Consider the following 25000-nt stretch of genomic DNA (forward strand, 5'->3'; position numbering starts at 1 on the left):
TTCTCCACTTGCATTACAACTTGTTCAGACAGATTACTGGTGGACTCTGTTTGCAGCACAGTGCCATCTTTGATGTCAGACTTACCTAAAGTTTCACTTCCCTTTGCCTTCATATTATCCTTATCCTTTTGAACATCATGGGCCATGTCCATATTCTTTGATAAGGGTTCACAATAACTTGAAGGTACATCAGTGCTGTCCTTCTTGTGTTTATCTGTTCCATTTTCACTTTTACCTGTTACTTGTCCTTCATTTCTACCATGGACAAGCTCCAATCTTTCAAATTCAGCAAGGGCCATTGCTTCCTCTGAAACTTTTTCTTTAGATGCTATAATATTATCTGTTTCAGCTCCATTATGAGCACCTTGCTTTTCAATTTCCTTTTGCATGGAATTTCTTACTTCACATGGATAGTCATCAACATACACTATAGTGCTTGGCTCAGTTTCACTACTTTCATCAGAGGAACTATCATCACGCTCTGTGCTTTCAACTATATTTCCAATCTTAAAAGCTGGAACAGTACTCTCTAGATTTTTCACATTATCAACATTAGAATTATTGTCAAGAAAACTTCCCTCTACATTTTGTTGTGGCCCTCGCTCAAAAGATTCACTGGATATAACATTGCCTTTGTTTGAAATTGATGAAGCATTAGCATTTTCATGTAGAGTCACAGGTACATCAGACAAGTTATCCCTAGGTTTCACAATATTAACATTTTCATCAACATTGTCAACTTCCTTTTGTTTCTCAGGGATGGTGGCTTGTAAGTCTGTCTGGCCATCATTCGCCTCAGGAGAATGCTCCTTCTTCTCAGCCCTCTCAGGATATTTGGCTATTTTTTCTTGAACTTGCTGTGGAGAGGAGGTTGTGGGCAATCTCTGCTCATTCTTTTCTGTTTCACTATTTTCTATATCTTGTTTAGTCTTTGAAACATGTGTGGAATCTTGCTCTTGCAAGGCCTGTGCATCTTTTGCTTTTACTTCTTTTGCTGGGTGCATTACATCAGCTGTGAGCTTTGACTCACGTTGACAAGGAATATTGCTCTCACGTTTCTTCCCTTGCGATATTTCTGATCCGTCTTCCTTTATACTGGTACTAACATTTGAGTGTGGACTATGGGATGAAGTTGTTGAGGAATCCTGACGTCTGCTGTCTTCTGAGGCAGAACTTTCAGTGTGGTCAGTGCTGCTCTGAGATTTCCCTCTACTCCTCTTTACCTGTTGTGGTCGAACAGTCTGCATATAATCATCAGAATCTAGAAACACCATGTGGCGACTTCCTATGCTTGTGGGATACTGGAGCCAAGCATCGTCAGTTAAGTTTCCAAGATAGCTATCCAAGTACCTGAAAGTTATAAATAAAGATAGAATGAAACTTAAATTTCAAAAACAAAAATATGTATATTATCAGGTTTTCTTCTGGTTTCTTACTTACCTTATCTAAATTAGATAAGATAATTAAAATACTGGAATACACACCACACTCATTTGTATTGGAAAGATGCAACTTTTCCAAGATTTATTGAAAATTTACTATTGACCTGCATATTGTCAAAAAATACTAAGTCTCATTTGTGATATGATGATGAAATTGGTACTTTAGCTTTGTAGCCAAGTTTCAGAATACAGAAAAGATAATACTTAATTAATTAAATAACCCTCTCTCACTCTCCACTCTCCACTCTCCACTCTCCACTCTCCACTCTCCACTCTCCACTCTCCACTCTCCACTCTCCACTCTCCACTCTCCACTCTCCACTCTCCACTCTCACTCTCACTCTCACTCTCACTCTCACTCTCACTCTCACTCTCACTCTCACTCTCACTCTCACTCTCCACTCTCCACTCTCCACTCTCCACTCTCCACTCTCATACAAATCTATATATATACACATGTACATAAGCACACAAATGTACATACATATAAACCTATAGGATGCATTGAAAAGGCCAAGTACCAAAGCCATGAATTTTATAACAAGTGGATGGAGTGAGTTACAGTATGCTGCATCCATACTGCAAGAAATATGCTTTAGTTGAAAATAACTGTAAAGTTGCTCCTAGATTCCGAGCAGCTGAAATACTGATAAAAAGCAATAAAAATGAAAATAACTCACTTGCTCCCCACACTCCGTGCCGGGTCTCCATGTTGATACGACAATCTCCTTTCACGACTTCTTTTGCTGGATTTACGATCTGATGCCGCAGAGGATGACCTAGGTTCTTCCAGTCTATCTCTAGGCCAATCTTTGTCTCTTGCTTTCTTTTTGTCTCTACCATCGTTTTTCAAGTCTTCTATCAGTTTTCCTTTAAGTGCTTCTTTATTCATGCTTTTGCCAGAGTCACTTTCATCTTTATTTCCAAATGACTCAGAACTATCCGTGCTTCTTGTTTTTTCCCTCGTATTATTGTTGTCCCTACGCACGGATGACTTCCTTTGGTCTGAATGGTCTGTAGAACTGGTAGTTATGACTCCCCGGGTTGCAGATGAAGTAGTGACAGGGGCGACCATTTTGCTTGGGGCTACAGATACTCCAGCTGACTGAAGACCAAGGCTGCTGCTAGATCTGCTGGTCAGAAGTTCTAAGTAGTCATCTAGATAGTCACTGTGACTGCTACTGCGTCCAGAATCTCTCTGCATGGACCTACTGGACTCCCTTCCTTCACGCAGTGCACTGACTCTAAGGTCTCTTGGCAGATCAAAGCTTGAGCCTGAGCCACTCTTCTGTGATGTGGTCTGGGAAGAATGCGTATGGGAATCGTCAGTTTCGTCTCTGTGCCAGTCTGATTCGGCCTCGCTTGGCAAGCTCAAGTCCCTGTCTTCTTCTGAACCATCCATTACTTCAGATACTTCTAATATTTCTTCAGATGCTTCCAGGCCTTCCTCAGAGCCATCTCCTCCTTCTTCAGAAAAGGAGGCAAGACTGAGACTTACTGATGCAGTAGTTGTGTCATGGGCCTCAGGAACCTGCTGTTTCTCTGCCGACTGCTGTTCCTGAGTGAGTGTGGCACTGGCAGTATCAGTTCGCTGAGAGTCTGCCTGTATAGTCCGTATATCCTTATTTGATTGGTGTAATATTGTGGATGGATGAACTCGACCTAAGATGAGATCTGTTGCAACCTCAGGAGAGACACTCAGCAGAAGAGCTTCGTCTACTTGTGCCTGAAATTCCAGAAGTAAAGAATATCAAACTGCCTGATCTATACATAATATGTAAATCATCTCAGAATAATTTTGTATTTAGGCAAATCACAAATACTTTCCCATACATATAGAAAAAAAAAACACAATAAACATTAATCCAACAAAGTAAAAATGATTCTGTCATGGTCATACACAAGAACATACAAGTATCTAGAAGGGATAGAGAACACTGATTGGTCATCCATGGGGAATAATTAAAAGGTTAACCCAATGCTGCCGGGGACGGCATGCACATACAAGCCATGCCCACTGTGCGTTTAATATATCATTTTCATTTACACATAAATGGCTCTCTAGGCGCTTCTTCACCAAGTAGGCATGTACTGATCTTACCTTTGTTACCCTTTTGCATTATTTCTAAAAATATTATTCGTCTAGTATTGTTATGAGTGATGTTAATAACACTACAAACTATATATTGTTAATGATAATAATGACATCATTGATATTAATAGCATTAGGATTTTTTTCTTCTTCAAAACCTCAAGGAAAGGGGAGGTCACATAGGCCTATTAATTGTCTCCTTGGTATTTTTGTACTCGCGGAGCCACCGATATTTAAATACACTCGAGAAAGCCCTACTACAGTGAACATTAAGTGTTTCCAGCAGCATTGCATTAAGACTTATATACATGTATTACAAGAGGTGTTGCAAACTGGGGATGTCCCACTGACCATTGAAGACGATTGTTGCCTGGTGTTAAAGGAGGCACTAGTGGAGGTGTCAAGAGAGGTGTCAAGGGAGGTGTTGAGGTAAGAACGAAGGTCCGTGCTGGCAGTAAGTGACATAGAGGATTCTGTCTGAACCGACACATTGGCTGCACTCGGGGAATCTTCCGGGCCTGTGAGAACCTCTCCTCCGCTACTTGGTGCTGACGAAGATGACGTTCCTCCATTGGTACGCTGACTCTTCGGGGTGGATAGGACAGACCTTCGTGTGGCACTGGAGGTCCGGCCTTCATTCGAGATTCGTTCTGTTTCGGGAATGTGGCTATCTTGACGCTGTGAAAGTTTATATTCCTTTATGACTTGATAGAGATTATTTCTTATTTGTTACCCAATATAAGTGATACATACACGCACACATACATATACAAAAAAAAAAAAAAAAAAAAAAAAAAAAAATATATATATATATATATATATATATATATATATATATATATATATATATATATATATATATATATATATATATATTTCATAGATATTTCATAGTTCCAGCCATTAAACTTTAGCAATACATAACTGTTGTACTTGTTAAAGGAATTCATAATGAAATTTCTTTGATTCCTTTTGAAACAATGCCCATACAAACACCATCAACAATAAAAAAAAATTAATAATCTGTTTCATATTGTCCTTACAGAACTCTGGCGACTGTGATCTTTCTGTCGTTGTTGCTGGGAATGTATGGCTTGCTCTCTTAAAGCTCGGGCCTCCAAGCGTTCACTTTCACTCAGCTGTAAGTTACAAAGTGATATAATTTTACTTTGTCTTCTTTCATATGATACAATATATATATATAGATATGTACTGAAAGACAGTAAAATCTAAAGAACTTTAAACCAATTAAAAAAGGGAATAATTCTGCTGTTCATTTCTAATATATGAATACCGAAATCATGACTGCAAATATCAGAGTCATACATGATATTATGCTCATCAACCTGATGCTAAATAAATACTTACAATAGGTGAAAGGATTGTACGTCCACGAATGCGTATCAGAGACATGCTGAATGTTACTGTCTCCTCATTCCAAATTTATAGCTTGCCCTGCTGAGAGATAACAAACTGTAACAAATAAAAACTAAGACAGCAATTTTCAAAATACAGTAAGTAGTATATATGTATGTCCATGTTTTCAGTGTGTATGTGTGTGTGTGTGTGTATGTGTGTGTATGTGTGTATGTGTGTATGTGTGTATGTGTGTGTGTGTGTGTGTGTGTGTGTGTGTGTGTGCGTGCGTGCGTGCGTGCGTGCGTGCGTGTGCGTGTGCGTGTGTGTGAGAGAGAGAGAGAGAGAGAGAGAGAGAGAGAGAGAGAGAGAGAGAGAGAGAGAGAGAGAGAGAGAGAGAGAGAGAGAGAGAGAGAGAGACAGTAGTGGTTCTCTGCCAGTCTGATAAGGTCTAACCGTTTGTATATATATCTTTACTGTTAACCATGTTGATCTTAAATAGTTAAAAATAGCTAGTGGCTAATAATGTGAGTTGTAGGCATGCATCACTAGTTTTCGTTTACACCTGTCTCGTTTAGCACTTCTCATATAACGTTAGGCATCTACTAATTTATACTTATAACCATTTTCTTTCTAAAGTATATGCTTTCCTTCAATTTATGTGCCTGTGCTTAATAGTAACACCAACAAATGTTGGTACTATTATAGAAAGACGATTTATGTCGAATGAGCCAACGGTGCAGGGTACATAACAGTCTAATGTCATCTGCGACTAGGACCACCACAGACATTGAATGAAATCATGCCATCCACAACCAAAGTGTTAAGGTGTGCGCTACTACTAATAACAAGCCAATCATGATCTCACCAAGTCAGCACACTGACATAAGCCAACAAAATTCAGTACCAAAGTTTATGAGTCTAAAAGGCAGCCCTATTCTAGAATAATAATAGTGACACATATTCACAATGGGTCAACTACTAAATAAACATCTATCTACGTTTCGAAGACCCTCCTTTCCAACATTAGCCTCACACCAAGTGGTGCTCTGACAAAGGCCAACAAATCTATACCACATATATTCTAAAATGGAGCAAATAGTTTGACGGCCACATATCAGATCATAACTCAAGTAGATTAGGACAAAACTGATAATCTAACTACGAAAAAAAAAAATGTTTTGAAAGTCAATGTGCGTGTTTTTCTTAACATTTATCAAAAAAACAAGCATAGTTTTTCACAAATAAAATATTTCAAATGTATAAATCGATGTTTCCTCCCTGTTTTAAACATATGAATTGCACAGGGAATTCAATAACATTTTGTTTACTACCGTAACTGAATGTCAAAAGTCCTCCAGACACAAGAGGTAAAAAATGGGCATTGACCTGTCTAGTCAGATGTTATGTCTGTACTATCGTCCCTCCCTTAACACAGGACATATTCCCAGAGAAAGCAAACCCACCTTAACCATTGCAATAAACTGCTGGACTTAACACAACACTCCATATACACACTTTCGTCGTCTGTCAAACATTTAATGACGGGTGAGTGTCTTCCTCCGAGAATGAATCTCTCTCCCTTACGAAACCTCTCCTGCCATTGGACGAAGCAGAAATCTAACAGCCAATCAGATAGAAGATAATCAAATACTAATTTTCATTGGCTAAAATTCATACACTTTGACCAATTACGTGAGACGTTATAATAGTGTGAAGATTGCGTAGAATGTTTTAATCGCGCAGTCTAATCAATGAATGAAAAGGTAAATAAACATTAAAAGAGCGGCGATAAGCGCAGAGTGGGTTGTGTTGTGGTGACTGGCCGCTCTCTTCTTGGGTACATATGAAATTCTTTCTAGCTTTGTTTTTAGGGTACGCATAAATGTTGAACAGAGAATTTTACCGTTTCTGCTGGTAATTGATAACTAATTTGTTATCAATATACATTTTGCAGTAGTGAATATTCTCTTATCCACACAGTTTAGTCTGGGTATTATTAGTGTCTCTATGTTATGGGTGTTTTTTAGTATTCTTATCGGTAGTATTATGATAAGCAGTGTTATTTTCATATGAGAATCCCATGGATATTTCAGGATTCAACATACTTGAATCTGTTATTAGATGGCAAGTTAAAGGAATAGTATATATTAAAAAATAAAAATTTTTTCTCTTAAATATGAAAAACCAGTTCTGTAAAATAATAATTGAAAACTTTATAAAGTGGCTATAAGTATCATATAAGTAAGGCTATAAGTATCATATAAGTAAGACAACACTTCCATTGCATTATATAGTCTTCTACTTCATTTTGATTTTCAAATCATGTACTTTATTCTGATTTTTTAAAAGCATTGTGCCCTGTAAGTTATTATATAACTTGCAACATGGATGTTTTCCATAATGATACCCATAGTAAAGGAATAAGTATAAAATTGATTCCATATCAATATTAAAATGTGCACAAACCCAAGGTAGTATAGTTATTTGTGATGTATATATATATATATATATATATATATATATATATATATATATATATATATATATATATATATATATATATATATATATACATGTGTGTGTGTGTATATAAATATGTGTATGCATATATTTATATATATATATATATATATATATATATATATATATATATATATATATATATATATATATATGTATATATGTATATATTTATATATATGTATATATGTATACATATAAAAATATATAAATTTACTTTTTTCATTTTCTTTATTTATATATATATGTATATATGTATGTATTTGTGTATAAGTATATATATATATATATATATATATATATATATATATATATATATATATATATATATATATATATATATTTATGTATATATATATATGTATATGTATATATAAACATATATACACATATATAAACATATATATACATATATATATATATATGGATATAGATATGTATATATATGTATTTATATATATATAAACGTATATACATATATATATATATATATATATATATATATATATATATGTATATGTATGTATGTATTTAAATATTTACATATATAAACATATATATATATATATAAACATATATATATATATATATATATATATATATATATATATATATATATATATATATATATATACATATACACATATATGAATACATATATAAATACATACATACACACACACACACACAAACACACAAACACACACAAACACACACAAACACACAAACTCACAAACACACACACACACACACACACACACACACACACACACACACACACACACACACACACACACACACACACACACACACACACACACACACACACACACACACACACACACACACACACACACACACACACACACACACACACACACACACACACACACACACACACACACACTTCACAATTAGTGATCAGACTGGTAATTTCTCTTGATTTTCTGCTAAAGAAATTAAAAGCCTCACTCGATATATCAGGGAAAGACCTTTCATTTTCTAAAATATGAGAGAGAAACAGAGAGAAAGAGAGAGAGAGAGAGAGAGAAAAGTAATGTCTCTCAATTTCTGGTACTATTTGGGATTCCTGATTTTCATCTTGATAGTGGTTTGTTAACGAATCTTATTTAGTAAGTGTCTAATCTCAATTTTAGGGCTTATTAATGTTAATATTATTTATGAAAGGAAACACACTAACAATAACGAGTGAGCAATAGATCCGGATATTTTGAGTAAGATGATAAAACAGAATTATAAAATTGCTTAGATCATTTTATATATAGGCACTGAATTAATCAAATTCACTTTTTTCAGCTAAAATAACTACTACCAGCTACTGGGATAAAAGCTGTGATTTTTATTCATAAAATGCTGCTAACTTGAAAGGAAAAAAACAAAACAAAGGAAAAGCAGTTTTTTTTACATTACTGAGAGTGGTAGATCACCACATTCAAATAGAAAATGCATCGAATTGCAATATCAAGAAGGTCCTGGCCGTGTAGCTGCTCCTCTAATTTGCAAAACTTAAATCTCTCTTTGCAAAATACAGTTGTGAGGTATGGCACTTTCTCAAGACAGCAATTTCTTGTAAGCAACTCTTACTTAGTCATTAATCCCACATGGAAAGGTACTGAGCTCAATGGGACAAACGTGCGTTGTATGTCTACCTCTGGACAGCCTCCTGATTCACAAGATCCAAAGAAAGATGTACGCAGCTCAGATGCCAATGTGGTGAGAAAGGAAGATGTAGATAACAACAAATTTAAGTTTGAGAAAGTTTTCAGCCTCATCTATGAAAAGGGAAATCAATTTCAATCATATGGAGACAATTTAAAACAGAAGATGGAAACAAACAAGGCTTTATTGATGTCAAAAATAGAAAGAAAGGAGGGAGAAAAATGGAAAGATACATTTAACCGCTGGTATGAGAATTATCAAGATTTCGTTGGAATTACTGATCTTAAAAAAGCTCAGGTCAAAGTCACTGAGGTAGGTAACATTTTATTATAAAAGTTCTACATATCTGAAATTTGTTGTTTGACGTTATATCAGCACTTATTCTGTAATTTGGGTTATGATAGTCTTTGAACACAATTTATTGCTCCATCTATGACCCTCTGTAATGTAAATTTTATATACTTATATATGAATTATTATTTATTTATTTATTTATTATTATTATTTTATTTTATTTTTTTCAATTCAATAAGTACAGCTCCATGAGAGAGAAATAAAGAAAATTATATACTGTATATGTCTTTACCTTGATATTTCTATTTGGATATTTTTTCACCAGTTATCAGAGAATCTACTGGAGACACAGAGCAAAAGAAGGGAATTTCAAGTTGAAATAGAGAAACTTCAGGAGAACCTCATCATCAATCAGCAACGTATTACTAAGACGGAGCTCTATTCAGATGAGCATTACACACTGTTTGACGAGGTATTATCTTTTATGCCATCCACCTGCAATGGGTTAAGGTGATGTATTGCTGATTAGTTCTTATCCTAGTTGTCCTTGTATGTGTGGAGGAACACTCTACATGTTGATGTCATTTATTTTTACCATTACTGGAAGATGTTTTATGGCCATAATTTTTGCCTGACCCTTATGGCATATGGGCTGTGCGTAGTTTCAATTATGTAATGTTGGTATATCATAAAGTCACTAAATCTGTCTTGCTACATGCCTATTCCTGATATATTTCCCAGGACTTCATATGTTAGGAATTGTGAGGGTGATTATTCATTCACCTAGAGAAGTTCAGCATTTTCTCAAATTTCAAAATCAATCAAACAGGTGGTTGTTTCATTGTATTTTTTTGTACAAAATCAGCTTTGTGAAGTAGATATTTACAAGAACAAGTGGCAGAAAAAAGGGCAGTGTATGTTCGTCCATTGATAGTTTCCAACTCAACTAATGTCTCCCCCCTCCCCCTCCCTATGTGTTGCTGTGTAATTTCCCCTGAGATTTCAAGAAAGGAATGTTTAATTTCAGGCCAAAAATGTTTGAAGATGAACCAGAGCCTTAATACAAAAGAGTTGAGTTATGGTGGGTTAGACTTGTGCATCGTTGCATTCCACAGCCATTAGAGTGATTATTTTGAACATTTCAGAAGTTGTGTCATGTTTGTAGATGTTTTATGTGGTTTTTGGAATATCGGTAATTTTTTGCCAATAAATACAAGTTAATACTGATTTAACAAGATAAACTGGTGATACCTCTGTCATATCACTAACTAATCAGCCCTCAGAATTATAATCTATGGTTTTCCCATTAGGGTATAACAGTATTGTGTATCCCAGTAGTTAACACATATGATGTGTCTTGGCAACGCATCAAACTTTTTTCCCAATCATTTGGTTTAGTTCTCAAGTTTTTGCCACATTATTAGTAGCCTAGTGCATCCCATTTATTTCCAAGCTAAATTTCACTCTCTTCCTGAATTTTCATTCTCCAGAATTTTTTTGTGTGCTTCTTGCCATTCAAAAGTGTACTTTATAATACACCCATTAGCATCTCATTCTTGATTTCACTTTGTTATTATAAAGGCAGATTTTACTCATAGTAGTAAATCGCTTAAATAGTATTTATCACACAGGCAAGAGAGATGAATGTAAAATTGAAGACACTACGTGGGGAATTTCAAATATGTGAGCGTTTGGAACGAGATACCTTCAGCCAGCTTTCAGCTGCTATCCGTGACTGTCATGAAAGAGAACGGTTTCAGGCAGAACAGAGCAAATATTGGTAAGCAAAACCTATTGTCTCCTTCATGTTTACTGTTATGTGTTAGGAAGCTTGTTCCTATTTGTGCAAGGTGTGGAAATATGTGTTTATGAATGATCACTGTTAGGATTTTATCAGTGTATGAGTTGATAAGTTTTAGAGTGCACTTGTTTTGTATAATAAATCATGTATGTTGTCTGTTTGGTTGTTTTCTGTGATTTCATTTTATAGTTTCAGCCTATCTGGTCATCTGCTAGTACAGAGAGAAATCTGACAGCTTTTGTATATTAGATATAAATTTTATGAGCTGTGTCTGATGTTTCTGTTTATTAATGATTAGAATTTTACATATTTATGGGATGTAGCAGATATATATATTTTTTTCCCTTTATCCACCCAGGTCAATTATTGCATCATTGGTGTCAGCAGCTCTTGCATCGATCATCACATCCATCAATAACTGGGTGAGAATCCGAGAAGTGAAGGAGCATGTGACCACCAACAGCAAGCAATTGATGGCTGGGTATGCTCAGATGCATAGTGATGTTATAAATAGCATCTCAGAAAAACTGAGTACTACTAGTATGTTAGCCAATAGTAGTACTCAACCCAAGACAGTAGATTCTCATGTATCCCAAAAGGCATTTAAAGATGAACTGGCTCTTTTAACAAATTCAGTGGGCAGTGCTAAAAAAGACATAGATAAGTTGATAAAAGCTGTAGGGTCACTGAAAAAGAGCATGTCTGAATTAATTAAAGCTGAAGAAAAAACCATTACAGGTAATGTTGCCTCTCTTTTGCATGAAGAAAGGAGGCTTCTTTCCAAACAGATAAACTCTCAGTTAGAGTCAGTATTTGCTAAGGTATTTCTGTCATCAGAAAATAATGGAGGGGAATCACTGTTACTAGATGAAGAGCCCGCAAAGTCCTTTCATGGAAAATCAGAAATATATGTTGTTGAGTATAGCTACTATCAGATTTTTACATTTATGGCAGTTGGAGCAGGTATAGGGATGTCATTTGCAGCTATTCTGTCAAAATTGTTTTCAAACGGTTAACCTTGATGTTATTCTTTATGCTGCAGGTTATGTGTAAGTGTCATTAAATAGTAATATAAGTAACAGGTGATATGATAGCCACTCACTGTTATGCCAGCTCGGTAACTGTTAGCAGCAACTTTTTATAAAGTTCCAGGTGGATTTTATGTGATATCTAGATTGTGTAGGGATGGGAATTTTATCAGTGAATTATGCCCCGTGTCTTGTAAGTGTATGAGTGTAAGAGTAAGCATGAGGTGTGGGCTTATATTTATGCTTGTAAGCATATGCATGTATGATATAATGTGTATATATTGAATACATACATATAGAACAATGTGTTTCTGTATTACTCTTTAATAATTTCTCAGAAAGTAATGCATTTATATTTCTATAAGCAGTTAGTCTAGTCACTATATTACTCTGAGTCATCAGATAAAACAAAATTAAATATAAGTTGGTGATATCCTCCATCCAGTTATATTGATTTGTCAGCCTTTGCTGTTAAAGTAGAAAAGTATGACTTGTGGTAATGGTGACTAAGTATATAGATGTCCAGTGCATGAAAGGTAAGTCAGGCAAAGATTTACATGATATTAATGATGATGAAATTATATTGTGCAATTTACAGTAGACTTAGCAAGATGATTATTATTAAGTTATAGATAATACATGTTTTTTGGATGTCATCTCATGTAGACTTTTATAAAAAGAAATCTTGTATTACTTTTTTATATATACATGTTTAATTCCTTATGTAATGGGAAATAAATATATATTCAGTGGCTACAGTTGTTTATACCCTTGATTATGATTATTATAGCTGTAGGATAAAGTGTTGTGCAATGAAAATATTATTAGATATTCCTCTATTTCAAGAGTACAGAATGATACAATTTTTTTACTTTACTACAGAAGTTAGAGATAGAAATTAGATGCAAATGGTTATATAATAAGACTTTGTAAACCTTTTTATGTACCTAATAAATACTGGCAATATAAGGTTAATAATATGAATAGAACTATAAATATACTGGGCCAGTTCAATAGACTAAAGTTGAGCCAGCAATAGCGTAAATTTGGATCATTAAAGTTAAGGCACCTTTAGTTGCATAGGCTACAGTTGACCTAGCCATAATTCAGGAGACCCAAGGTTAACAATAATAATTCTGCAGAACAAAGGAGTCACCTGTAGCTTAATACACCAAAATCAAGTGGCCTGTAGTTCAAGATGCAAAGATTAACCAACCTGTATTTCAATGGATAAAGGGAATGATATATGGCAACCTTTAAACAATAGCTAGGTCGGGTTCCTTGAACTGCTTGTAATTTAATTGACTCAACTATTAATATCCAAATGAATACTTTGTCTTAAACAATATTAAACAAAGCAGGCATCATTTTAACATTTAGAGTGTGTGGATTACTGTAGTCTGAATATTAGTAATACTATCTGTTTCTCATAGGCTAGAATTGATTGTCATCTCAGGTGCAAGATGCTTTAGGCTGTTATAGATATATTTTGTCAGCTTGTTATGGGTTGGTTCTTGTTATTTATCCAATATTTGGTAAAGAGATTCCTTGTTGGTCACTGTCATACTTGGTGTACTTATATTCTGTTGTGGTCTGCATGCTTGCTAATTACAGGAATACAAAGGAATGTATTTTCATAAAATTTTATTGTATGCATCCATTAATGAGTGTCACAGCTTGCAGTCATATGTAAGGTATGTATAATCTTGTCATATTTAAGAAATGGAATCTCTAGGATAAATTTTCATATTTGGCCATTTATCATAGCTTCACTACTTCAACCTCATCTGTATTTTTATCATATACTGGCAACTGTCATTTTCCTTGTTGCACTTCATGAAGTTATCATTTATTCAGTTCTGTAGGTAAGTGGATCTAACCTTTCGTTTGCAGTGTTTAAGGCTTGTGCTAGGTCCATTGCAAGCAAAATGGTAAATGGTATAACTGTTTTACTCTTTTAGTACAGTATGTGAAATAAAAATGTACAGTAAGTCTTTTAGCCATGCATAATCATCCCATATTCATTGACTAGGCATTGGTGGCTCTAGCCAATTTGGCATCCGAAGGGAGATGAAGATTTGGCACCCCCTAAACTATACCCACATAGTATATATATATATATATATACCTGATAATGGCAATGATGGTATCTCACTGTAGAAAATGTTGGATGGGCAGGGGTACCAGTCTGCAATCATTTTTGATTACATTTATTATTGTATTTTTTCCTTTTTGATGATCCCCCTTCCAAGTGGTGGCACCTTAGGCAATCGCATGCACAGCCAATGCCAAAAGCTAATCATATGGCTATGGACAATTTCAGCTTTTTATTTCATGCAAATCGATGAAGCAACAAGCAAGTCTCAACAACCGATTCCACCTAGTTTTAAAAACCCTTGAAGACATAACATCTAACTGTTGGTATTCTTGTATTGCTTTTCCATGGGGATCTGCTTTTTTTGTACAATAATAACAACACAATTCATAGCCAATAAAACTGATAAAGGTATAGATTTTGTGGGTTAGAATAGAATAAAGCCTGCTAAAAGTGGGGTACGGGGGGTGGAAGTAATGTGTCTAAGAAATATTAGAATAGTATTATTTCCTTGAAAAATTATCTCTTGTTTTCTATGAATATACAATTTTGTTGAAGATATCATTGGCTTTTCATTTTATTTCTCATTTCTTTTTCTTCATTTATGATTTTCACCACATTCAGTTTTTACCAAGGTGATGAATTTTCAGATGGTGCTTTTCTGACGCTCTCCCCAAAACCAAATCAAATGTTCTGTTAGATGTGGATTGAAGTTATCTGTATTTTGATTTACTGATATTTAAAACTGATGATATAGCACTTTCTCTTGTACATATGCCCCTGTATGATTTTTTTTTGGGGGGTGGGGTGGGGGGGGACTGACATAATTACAGGAAAAATAGTGGTTTGTGGCTAAATGGAAGGGAAAAAATAGTTTTGGTTGAGCACATTTGAAATTCAATATAACTGCTATTTGTTCAAGCTGACATATGCACAAAATACTTCAAAATGTTAAGCTTACCATATAGTTTCAGATATCTTTGTAAGGCAATAAATATTTTTCTTGTTTAAGAATCTCAGAATCTGATGGATTCTTTTCTACGGTGATATTCAAAGGTTATAAATAAAATAAAAGCTCAAAACACTCTAATATCATATTGTTAAAGCATCATTGTATAAACAATAACAAATGACTGAAATGATTTTTTACATTCTATAAATTCACAAAAATATTTTACCTATAGAACCTAGATCAACATAATCAGGAGCAGTAAATAGTAACAAAGAACTCTTATTGTGCTACACAATAGAACCAAACAAACGTTACCTGTCAATTTGGCTCAGCAACTGATTACAATTTTCTCTGTGATTAAATGGCACAAACTCAGCAGAGGGTTGGAGAAGACAGCTCACATATACTGAGCTATAACCTCAAAAAGTATAACTTCAAAAATTTGTACACAAAACGTACTTACAGAATGTGTGTTTCAAGTTGCCAATTGAGAGCCTGGCCCTATGCCAAGAATTACTGAATGAACACCCTTTATCTGGTGGTACAGTAAATACTGTCTGCTACATTATACATGCCAGTCTCATGTTACGTAATCTTTCCTCCACTGCATATTTTGTGAATAGTTGAAAATAACCTAACTGAATATTCATAAATAATCCAGTTTTCTACTTAACAGCTATTTCTATCACATACTTTAATCATGTATTTTACATCAATATGGCTCAGTTGCTGTAAACCATGAGCATGACTTTATCTGTTTTACTAAAGTAAATAAATATTGGACTATAAATTCCCAATTAAAAAAAGGAAATATTCTTATTAAAACTTACATATAAAGTTGGCTTGTTGTATAACCATAAATTAATCTTGGTCCTATTGTCAGGCTGAGCAAACCATGATATAGTAGTGTTAATTTAGATATCCCCACATCAATATTTTTATTTTTGTTATTACCATTATAATCTGATTACTTCCAAAATAAAGTTCATGCTTTGTGTCATACACTTCTTGCATGAATAAAAGACCCATGGCACTTTGCTAAACAGATATTCTCGAGCTTTTTCTTTTGAAAACCTTCACACCTGTAATGTTAAATATGGCATGAAAGCATAGCAAGCAATTATCATTTCAGAATATTAAGATCTTGAATAATGAATTTTACTGTAACATGTTCAAAAAAGCTAAAAAGTAAAACTCAAAATTCAGCATATAAAAATATGGGCACAATAAACAGTTATAACAAGTCAAATAAAATAACATTTCATAAAATAAGAGCAAGAACAGAAGCACATTATTGGCAGTGTGTTACAGACATGAGATTTATTACATTCCCTAAATATCTCTCTATGGATCCTCCTAGTTTACTTTCACATTACAAAATGTTATAATTTTGACCACACAAATAACTATAATAAAAAGTATCCTATACAAACAATACAAAAAAGCTATCTTTGAATATGAACATTGTCTACTGAATAAAGGGTACAGTAGTTTTCATCACTCTCCTATAAACTTTGCTAATACTGTTATCAAAAAAGATTTAGTGTCAAGTCAACAGCAATATTATCTGAGAAAAATATAGGCCAAAAGATTAAGCTTGTAAGAATGAAATATCTGCCACACTGGATATATGTTTTTTTTTTATTTTAAGGTTATCCATATCATGGTGATGGTTAAGTACCAATACTAATGATCAGCCTAACTTGTTTTACTGTTTTCTGTATCCATAAATCAGCAATCAGTTATTAATCACTGGTATAATTATAATCACTTTTAAAGAGTCATTACAGCCCACTAACTCACCAGGTAAGTCAACCTTTCTGAGAATTATGGAATGCTTGTTCATTTGTATTATGAATATAATTTCAAATCTTTACACATCATACCATTTTGTTTGGCTGGGAATATTCAATTAACTTTTAGATATTAAGGCAATCACACACCTCCACTCAAAACAAGATTTGGGTTATAGAATATGACACATGCTTATACACAGTACTTTCATGCTTTTGATGAAAAAGTATAAAACTGTTTTATTGATTTCTGGAACTCAGTGCTTACCAGAATTTACCATTTCACGCAAGAGACAATTATTTTCTTTCTCTTATCTTTTACAATGGTTTACTATGATAACATCAACTTTCGATACTAAAAATAATCAATGTCCTTGTGCTTTTTTAGGATGGCTATTGTACATCTTCCATCACTGTACAATACTTAGTTCAATCTATTAAATTTTAATACTTGATTCAAATGTCATGTTCATAGAAAATGAAGAAACTAATCCTATTCCAATCATTGGATTTGAACAATTTCTTTCTGCTAGAGTGCAAATCATAAAACTTAAAAATATACCACATATTTCTCACATTTGGTGACCTTTTCAAATACCATCACATAAAAATATTTTATCACACCTTCTGGTTATCAACTGATTTCATTGGTCTGCTGTAATGATTATTATATGAATTATGTATCATAGTTTTAATAAAGCAGTAAATTGGTTTGACACAAAAATAAATAAATAAATAACCAGAGCCTCTGTTTCTTTATCCAGACCACCCCTGACTATTCTCAACATCATTTCAATAGATCTTTAAACTGCAAAGACTTGAGCAATGATCTTTGTTTACATCTCCCACTAATGTCTTCCTGTTTAACCAAAGGCTCTATTCATTGCTTTAATCTGCACAGCAAATTGTGGACTTGGTCCATACTATCATCCATTTCCTTCTATTATATAAACAATGAATCCTAGCATAATCTATCCCAAAAGGTCTCTTACACATCCCAGATGCCGGATTTATAAAATTAGCCTTTAAGTAACTTGAAATCACTTACAGATTGTGGCCACTGGGATACGCAATTTATATATATTTCTCTTGAGGACTCTTGGCCTGGACTAGACAAGGCATTCACATATATCTATATCTATATATATAGTCATCTATAATATGAATAAAAGTTGTGTAGCAAGTTGTAAGTTCTTGGACCAATATACTGAACACCTTGTTAACAAAGCAGAATATTATACTGTCTATTATAAAAACAGTGCAATATAATGACAATATAAATGAAAAGAAAAGCATATAGATCATTAAAGAGAAGAACAAAATATAATGATCATGAGAAAAGAATATTTTTACTGACAACTACAAAACAGAGCAGTATACTGACCATTTTAAACTACACTGATTTTTCAAAAGAAAGGTATAGCATACTGACATCAAACAGAACAGAACAGTATACTGGCCATCTTATAAAATATCAGTATACTGATCATTCACTGAATAATGCAGCATACATACTGATCAACAAATTGGTACAATATACAGACCATACAGATCAACAAATAAGTATGCTCACCATCTATAAAAAAAAAAAAAAAAAAAAAAAAAAAAAAAAAAAAAGGAACAGTATACTGACCATCCAACAAAGCAGTACACAGCATACTGATTATAGAGCAGGTCAGCAGTTTTGTCCAGCAGAACAGTATAAAATAGTAACAATAAGGACCATCCAGCAGACCAGCACAGTATACTAGCAACACAAAGCAACAGCACTCGTCCAGCATCTTCAGCTCCACCAACTGTACACAACATAAGATACATGGCACATCTTTTCAATGGTACCTGACATAAGGAAACAGTGGAAGAACCCAACTATCCAGTTAGCACCATTAGCTATACAAAAAAATCTGAATTTTTTGCTGAACCATCTAAAGTCATAAACTGAAAACACTCCTTGCCTTCCAAATATAATGGAGATTTGGAGATTTTTCATGCAATTCAAAATTTAGTTTTAAAGTTTCACTTAGTATTAATGTATTCTTTTCAACTTTCCCCTCGAGAAGGGTCACTCCATGCATATACTTTCCAAATTACTATCTTGTAAACTGCCACTAGCTGAATATATTTATCAACTGACACTGCACTCTGTATATACTGTAAATTCTAAAGACCATTACAGCTCATTAAGTCTGCAGTCTTTTACAAAATATGGCATTCAGACTTCATTATACTGACATAATTAAGCTTCATTGGTAATATTCCATGCTTTTCATTAATATTTCTTTTCACACTCAGAAGATTTGAGACATGGATGATAAAAGCAGCATTAGATATAAAGATCAAAATATTTCTTCAGACTGAAAAAAAAGGAAAAAAAAATCATAAATAAAATAACCACTACCACAAATTATATGTTAATCCTTTCCAGTCAAAGGAAACAAACCTCATGATCAGAAAACTGACTGACATTCTTACAGAATTGTTTATTATACCCATCCCCAGGATGACTTAAGTTATGATACTACTACTCCATATCATAGCATTAATGGTACATGACTTTCCACACTGGACTCTTTTTCACAAGGGTAAATCCTTAGAATGGAAGGGTTAACTCATGACTTGGCCACAGATAGTGGCTAACATGAGCCTACTGACATGGTTATCAAAGAAACCCTTACATAGCTATGGAAGTCAGGCCAACCATGGTCCAGTATATATTAACCAATCATGTCTCACATACCCTAGAGGAAATAGCAGCTATGTATGATTTTAAATGGGCATGATGATAGCAAAGGCTACCTCTGGTAAATCCACATAAAGGTCATATTTACAATGAGGTCACATGGAGGCCATTTCTACTATCACCTGAACCACATAGTAGTAATATCCACTCATTTTTAACAGCAAGAAATATGGAATCAGAAATACAGGCAACTGGTGGGAATTTGTGAGATCATTTGGTTGTAGATTATATTGGTGCAACTCAAAACAGATTACATACCACTTACTGGTTGTAAATCTTGTTTAGAGTTATCCTACAATCACACTCACATCCTGTGAGTCTTGTAAGTTTAGCACCCACATGCAGTACTTCCGACAACACGCTAACTGTTTAGGAGTCACATCCACAACACTTGTACATCATTCACACCCACAGTATGAGTAAAATATCAAAACTTACATCATACTAATCAAAATTTTCAAAATTTATCTTGTTTGTTTTGTTTTTTTTACATCATATACAATGAAATTGTAGCTTAAAAGGTTGTCTTGGCCACATTACACATCCCACTGTGGCAACTGTTCTGCCACCCTCAGCCACAACTGCTCTGTATGGTCTAGGCTCCAGTACTGATGTCCAGTTGGAGTGAGGGAGTCAACAATGGTTCAGTATATCCAAGCATTGATAGAACACCTTGGAACATCTGGTTTCTGAGATGCAAAAACACAAATCAACCAGGACAGCAGCAGCAGTGATTCAGACCACTTCTGTGTCAAAATCCACATACTTTGCACAACAGGAGAGGTATAAGCTATGCCTTGAGCCACCTAGGCACTGTGGCACACTACCACTTTGTGGAACAGGAAGGGGGCCAGCAGCATTTTAGGATACCTAGGCACTGTGGCACAATAACACACTGCATGGCCAGGGGTGGTCCAATGATGGCTCAGGACCCATATGCGTTGTGGCATACAAGAAGAGCAGGAGCCGGCCAGCAACGCCTTGGGACACCTAGGCACTGTGGCATATTAATTCTATGCAGGGCCAGGTGGGGGCGGGGATCACCTCATCATTTCCTGGTATTTCTCTTTGTGTTTCTTCAGCATATCTGTCACAGTAACTAATTTCTTTAAAGTTACCTGAAAATTAAATCAATATAATTAGCAACAGGTTCATCAATCAAATCTTAATTTTTCTGGGGAAAAAAGGGGGTAGTTGGGGAAGGGAAAGGAAGTAGCAAAAACAGGAAAGGAGTTAAGAGAGTATACCCATGTTTAGGGCTTTAAGATAAGTAGGCAGTGAGAAGGACTGTTGTGTTTTTTCATGCATTATATTTGAGAATCTATTTGCAAATATTAACATAATCATACTTTAAAGTAAAAGCTGCTACTATGCTTAAAATGTCTTGCAGGGCCTCCTCATTTTTTGCCTTTGTGATCTGAAATGTCTCCTTCAAATTAATAACCCCAAGAACTGACCTGTGTTTTGGCTTTCGTAGTTAATTCTGCAAGGTGTGTTACGCAGATGTGATGAAGCTGTGCTAGATCCCTTGATGGCTCACTCTTCACTGGTTGTTCCTCTATTTCTGGTCGCTCGCCAACATTCTGGTTACATAAGGTAAAAGGATTTTTAAAAATTGACACCTTACGATACATAAAGTTTTGCTATACTGTACATATTTACATATTACAAATAAAAAAACTGCCTGTCTCTCCATTTGTGGCCAGCTGCTCCTGCATTTCAAAAACAACATTGGACACCTAAACACTTGTATCTGGAGTCTATAACCATATGAGATATGGTTACTTTGGGAAGCACCCAAATTCCCAACGATTTCTCTCAGAATTTTGTTTACACAAGCTTTGGTACATCCCAGCAGTCAAAATTTTATGCGATTCAAACACGGTATGTTGCTTTCACTAGTGCATCGGAGTGCTAGGGCAAATCATGGATAAATTACGACCGCTGGGATATAGCAAAGAAAAGAAAAGAAAAGAAGAAGAAAAAAAAGAGAAAGAAAACAAGAAAAAAAAAAAAAAAAAAAAAAAAATCCAACTTTTTGGGGGATCCTGCACACCATATGGAGAGGCAAGGTTAAAATGATATGGAAGATGAAGCGCAATCATATACTCTACATTATGCAAATACAATTCTTGAGTTATTTCCAATGATATATTTTTATGATGAAATGAGTAAAGCAAGGCACGCATTTTCAGGGACAGGTCCCTTAACCACCAATGAGTCCATTCTGGTGCTATTAATATCATTACTTTAATGATCATAATACCATTGTACTATTATATCACTTTAAAAAAATAAATAAATAAAATAAATAAATAAAAAATTTAAAAAATCTTTTCAAAAATTAATGAACAAGGTAAACAAGGGCTAGTAATTTACTCCTTGGTGATTCAGCTCTCGTGAAGCCACAAGACATGGAATGTATCTTTACCATCCTCGGTTAACTTTTATACAATAACAGCGTTAAGAATTTACGAAAAAAACAAACAAAAAAAAATGTTCAAAGATATTCAAGTGATGGAAGAGGTGACAACTGGTAGACCTAGTGAATAATTCCTTTGTAAATATATATTATGTAGCCATATATATGTTAACAAAATTAATAATAAAAAAAAGGACAGTGGCTGTATACTCCTCCTGTCAATAGCTGTTTGTGCAGCAATATAAATAAAGATTTTGAATTAAGGTACAGACACTTGAATTACATATATCTACTTACCGATAAGGAGTCCAAATAGCAGATCATACGTTCCTTATTTTTCAGTATGAAAGGATTCACAACTTCCATGTACTGCTCTTTTCCTCCGAACTCCACCAGGTTTGCCAAGTTCTGTAGGCACTTCGCAATCATGATCAATGACCTCGATGCTACAGGGTGTGGAGGCTCTGAAATAATCATATTTTATGAAATGAAAGGTCTTTCCCTGATATATCAAGTGAGGCTTTTAATTTCTGTGTGTGTGCACGTGCGCACATGCATGTGTGCATGTCTGTTTGCTCACTTGCACGCTGGTAATCATTTCCAAAATCAAACTATCAATTAATATAATAATAAACAATAACTATATGTCAGAAACTAGCTATGTATAACATAGGTATAACAATTATAATAGACTTAGTATAAGCAGGTATATTTTCTAAAATCATGTAAACTTTCCCCAGCCATTAAGCAAACTGGAAGCACACCAGCGCATCATACCTTGCAGGAGGTTAAACTGTCGAGGATTGAGGATAGCTGGACATATTAATCGCAGGAATATGAAACCTGAGACTACTCTTGTTTTAACCAAACGATCTTGTGGCCATTTTTCAGAAACTTTACGTTGTAAACACCCACAGATATATCTCAAAGGCCTGAAATAAAAAAGCAAAATAAACAATGTATAAACAAAATGACAACATACATTCAAAAAGAAAATAATTCATCTTGTATGGAAATACTCTCTACAATATGTATGTATGTATGTATGTATGTATAACATATACATTATATATATATATATATATATATATATATATATATATATATATATATATATATATATATATATATATATATATATTTATATGTAATAAAAAATAAACAGAAAAATTACAGAAAATTTATTTTTTACTAATATGTCACCAATCCAATTCACCTAACCTTCATATCTTATTTCAAAGCCTTCAACTTCTATCTTAACTTGGCCAAAAGGTAAACAAACTACTCACATTGGACATGCGGCAGCAGACGAGAAGATACTCTGTGTTATGTCGTCCAGAACTTTCAGGAGGAACTCAGCATTGGCACAAGCATCCATTGGGTTATCCATTTTTGTAGGATTGAGCTGCAAGTATGTCAAATCACATATGCAAAGAATGTAGGAAATATTTATTGATATGATACCAGGTTTTATTTTTAAATGTATTTGGTGCCTGTTACAATATCAACAGAATATTCAATTTCACACAGTTAAAACATTTTTTAAATGTGATTTAAGCAGTTACTGGTTTGTCTATCAATTCAAAATTTTCTTTGGAGCCTGAACTAGTCTTCTAAATTATCTAAGTAAATATTTACTCTGGTTATATATACCCTTCATCATTTGTTATTCTATGCATCACCTGTCCAAAATCCTTATGTGAACACCTGACAGATGAAGGTACACTAGAGAGATACACAAAGAACCAGAAATTACACATGCACTGTATCATTTGCACTGCAGCTCTGAAACTGTTATGTTTCTGAGCTGCAGAGAGATGGAAGCCATAGTTTCCGGATAACCTATTAAAAATGAAAATCCCCTTGAATTTCAATAACTTCTTATAGCATTATAAGGATGCCTTTATATTTTTCCTCTTCTCACCATCAAATCATTATGCAGCATTCTTTGGCTTGATAGCTTCACAGACTATACTATGTGACAAATACTGTATTTAAACTGCCTATATTTCTGCCTAATAGCTTAGTGGTCATTCTATATTCATAATTTCTTTCATTACCACTGGAATCCTGGCATAAAACAACCTGTTTTCATCTAGCCCATAAAATTAGACACCACTTACTTTAGCATATTTTTACCTTTGACATTCAATCTCAGATGGCTCAACTGAGCATAGATGAAGCTGATTAAATATATCTACTATATGCAATGACTTACCTGCATATCATCATACACATCCAATATTAATGCTATATCAATCTCTAACATATAATAAATTAAAATTCAAGACGAGAGCTCACTTCAAATTGAGAAATGAAATACCCAAGTCAACACAGAGATAAAATATGCTAAACACTAATACATCTTCCATAACTTCAACATTTCCTTACCTCACATGACTGCTTTGATTCTAAGATCCTATGTATGGTATCAGAGATGGCTTCTGTCAGGAATTCTGTGCATGTTGACTTCATATAGAGGTCAAGTAGTGTTGTGGTAAGAGAGGCAGCCCGGAATAGGGTACTAGTCTCATGTTCTCTCTCAATCTCGTGCTCTGTTAGTCGCTGGAGGAGGTCATGCTCACGACATTCATTCCTGTATCACGTATATCACTTTCCTCAGTTAATCAGGGATGGAGAGTGAAACAGCTAACCTTATATCATGACTGAAGACTTAACTCAATTATACATATAAGAACTCCACATAGCATAATATACAGATCCCTACAAACATAAATTTAAATATGCATTTCCCATTTACTCCATTAATGGCATAGAGGTT

General features: G+C 34.3%; 3 protein-coding genes across 10 annotated transcripts in view; 1 reads left to right on the forward strand and 2 right to left on the reverse strand.

Moving 5' to 3' along the window:
- Nucleotides 1-6482, reverse strand: part of LOC113822159 (uro-adherence factor A) — a 13455-nt gene extending 6973 nt beyond the window's left edge. For 3 of the 7 annotated variants that reach the window (XM_027374694.2, XM_070130844.1, XM_070130848.1), the window contains exons 1-6: nucleotides 6357-6482; nucleotides 4903-4989; nucleotides 4578-4673; nucleotides 3886-4212; nucleotides 2123-3168; nucleotides 1-1350 (exon numbers count right to left, since the gene is read on the reverse strand). The exon at nucleotides 1-1350 is cut by the window's left edge and continues 1579 nt beyond it. In XM_027374694.2, the coding sequence (XP_027230495.2) occupies nucleotides 1-1350; nucleotides 2123-3168; nucleotides 3886-4212; nucleotides 4578-4673; nucleotides 4903-4947 (2864 nt within the window). In that variant the 5' untranslated portion in view covers nucleotides 4948-4989; nucleotides 6357-6482. Of the gene's footprint in view, nucleotides 1351-2122; nucleotides 3169-3885; nucleotides 4213-4577; nucleotides 4674-4902; nucleotides 5008-6356 lie in introns of all 7 variants that reach the window. The other 4 variants (XM_027374695.2, XM_070130845.1, XM_070130846.1 and 1 more) reach the window with 3 other exon arrangements.
- A 193-nt stretch (nucleotides 6483-6675) lies between these two features.
- On the forward strand, nucleotides 6676-12970 carry LOC113822158 (hyaluronan mediated motility receptor). 2 transcript variants are annotated; one of them, XM_027374692.2, is made up of 5 exons: nucleotides 6676-6730; nucleotides 8731-9405; nucleotides 9713-9859; nucleotides 11019-11167; nucleotides 11547-12970. In XM_027374692.2, exons 2-5 carry the CDS (start codon nucleotides 8878-8880, stop codon nucleotides 12202-12204), a joined length of 1482 nt encoding a protein of 493 aa, XP_027230493.2. In that variant the 5' UTR covers nucleotides 6676-6730; nucleotides 8731-8877; the 3' UTR covers nucleotides 12205-12970. The 2 variants fall into 2 exon arrangements, with proteins under 2 accessions (XP_027230493.2, XP_027230494.2); XM_027374693.2 differs by having other exon boundaries at nucleotides 6683-6765.
- A 2417-nt stretch (nucleotides 12971-15387) lies between these two features.
- vap (RAS p21 protein activator vap) overlaps nucleotides 15388-25000 on the reverse strand; it is a 25383-nt gene continuing 15770 nt past the window's right edge. The window contains exons 14-19 of the mRNA XM_027374719.2: nucleotides 24610-24814; nucleotides 23508-23623; nucleotides 22996-23150; nucleotides 22516-22682; nucleotides 21254-21379; nucleotides 15388-20914 (exon numbers count right to left, since the gene is read on the reverse strand). Coding sequence (XP_027230520.2) covers nucleotides 20837-20914; nucleotides 21254-21379; nucleotides 22516-22682; nucleotides 22996-23150; nucleotides 23508-23623; nucleotides 24610-24814 — 847 coding nt within the window. The 3' untranslated portion in view covers nucleotides 15388-20836. The remainder of the gene's footprint in view (nucleotides 20915-21253; nucleotides 21380-22515; nucleotides 22683-22995; nucleotides 23151-23507; nucleotides 23624-24609; nucleotides 24815-25000) is intronic.

This window comes from Penaeus vannamei, chromosome 15 (assembly GCF_042767895.1).
Source record: "Penaeus vannamei isolate JL-2024 chromosome 15, ASM4276789v1, whole genome shotgun sequence".
Lineage (NCBI taxonomy): Eukaryota > Metazoa > Arthropoda > Malacostraca > Decapoda > Penaeidae > Penaeus > Penaeus vannamei.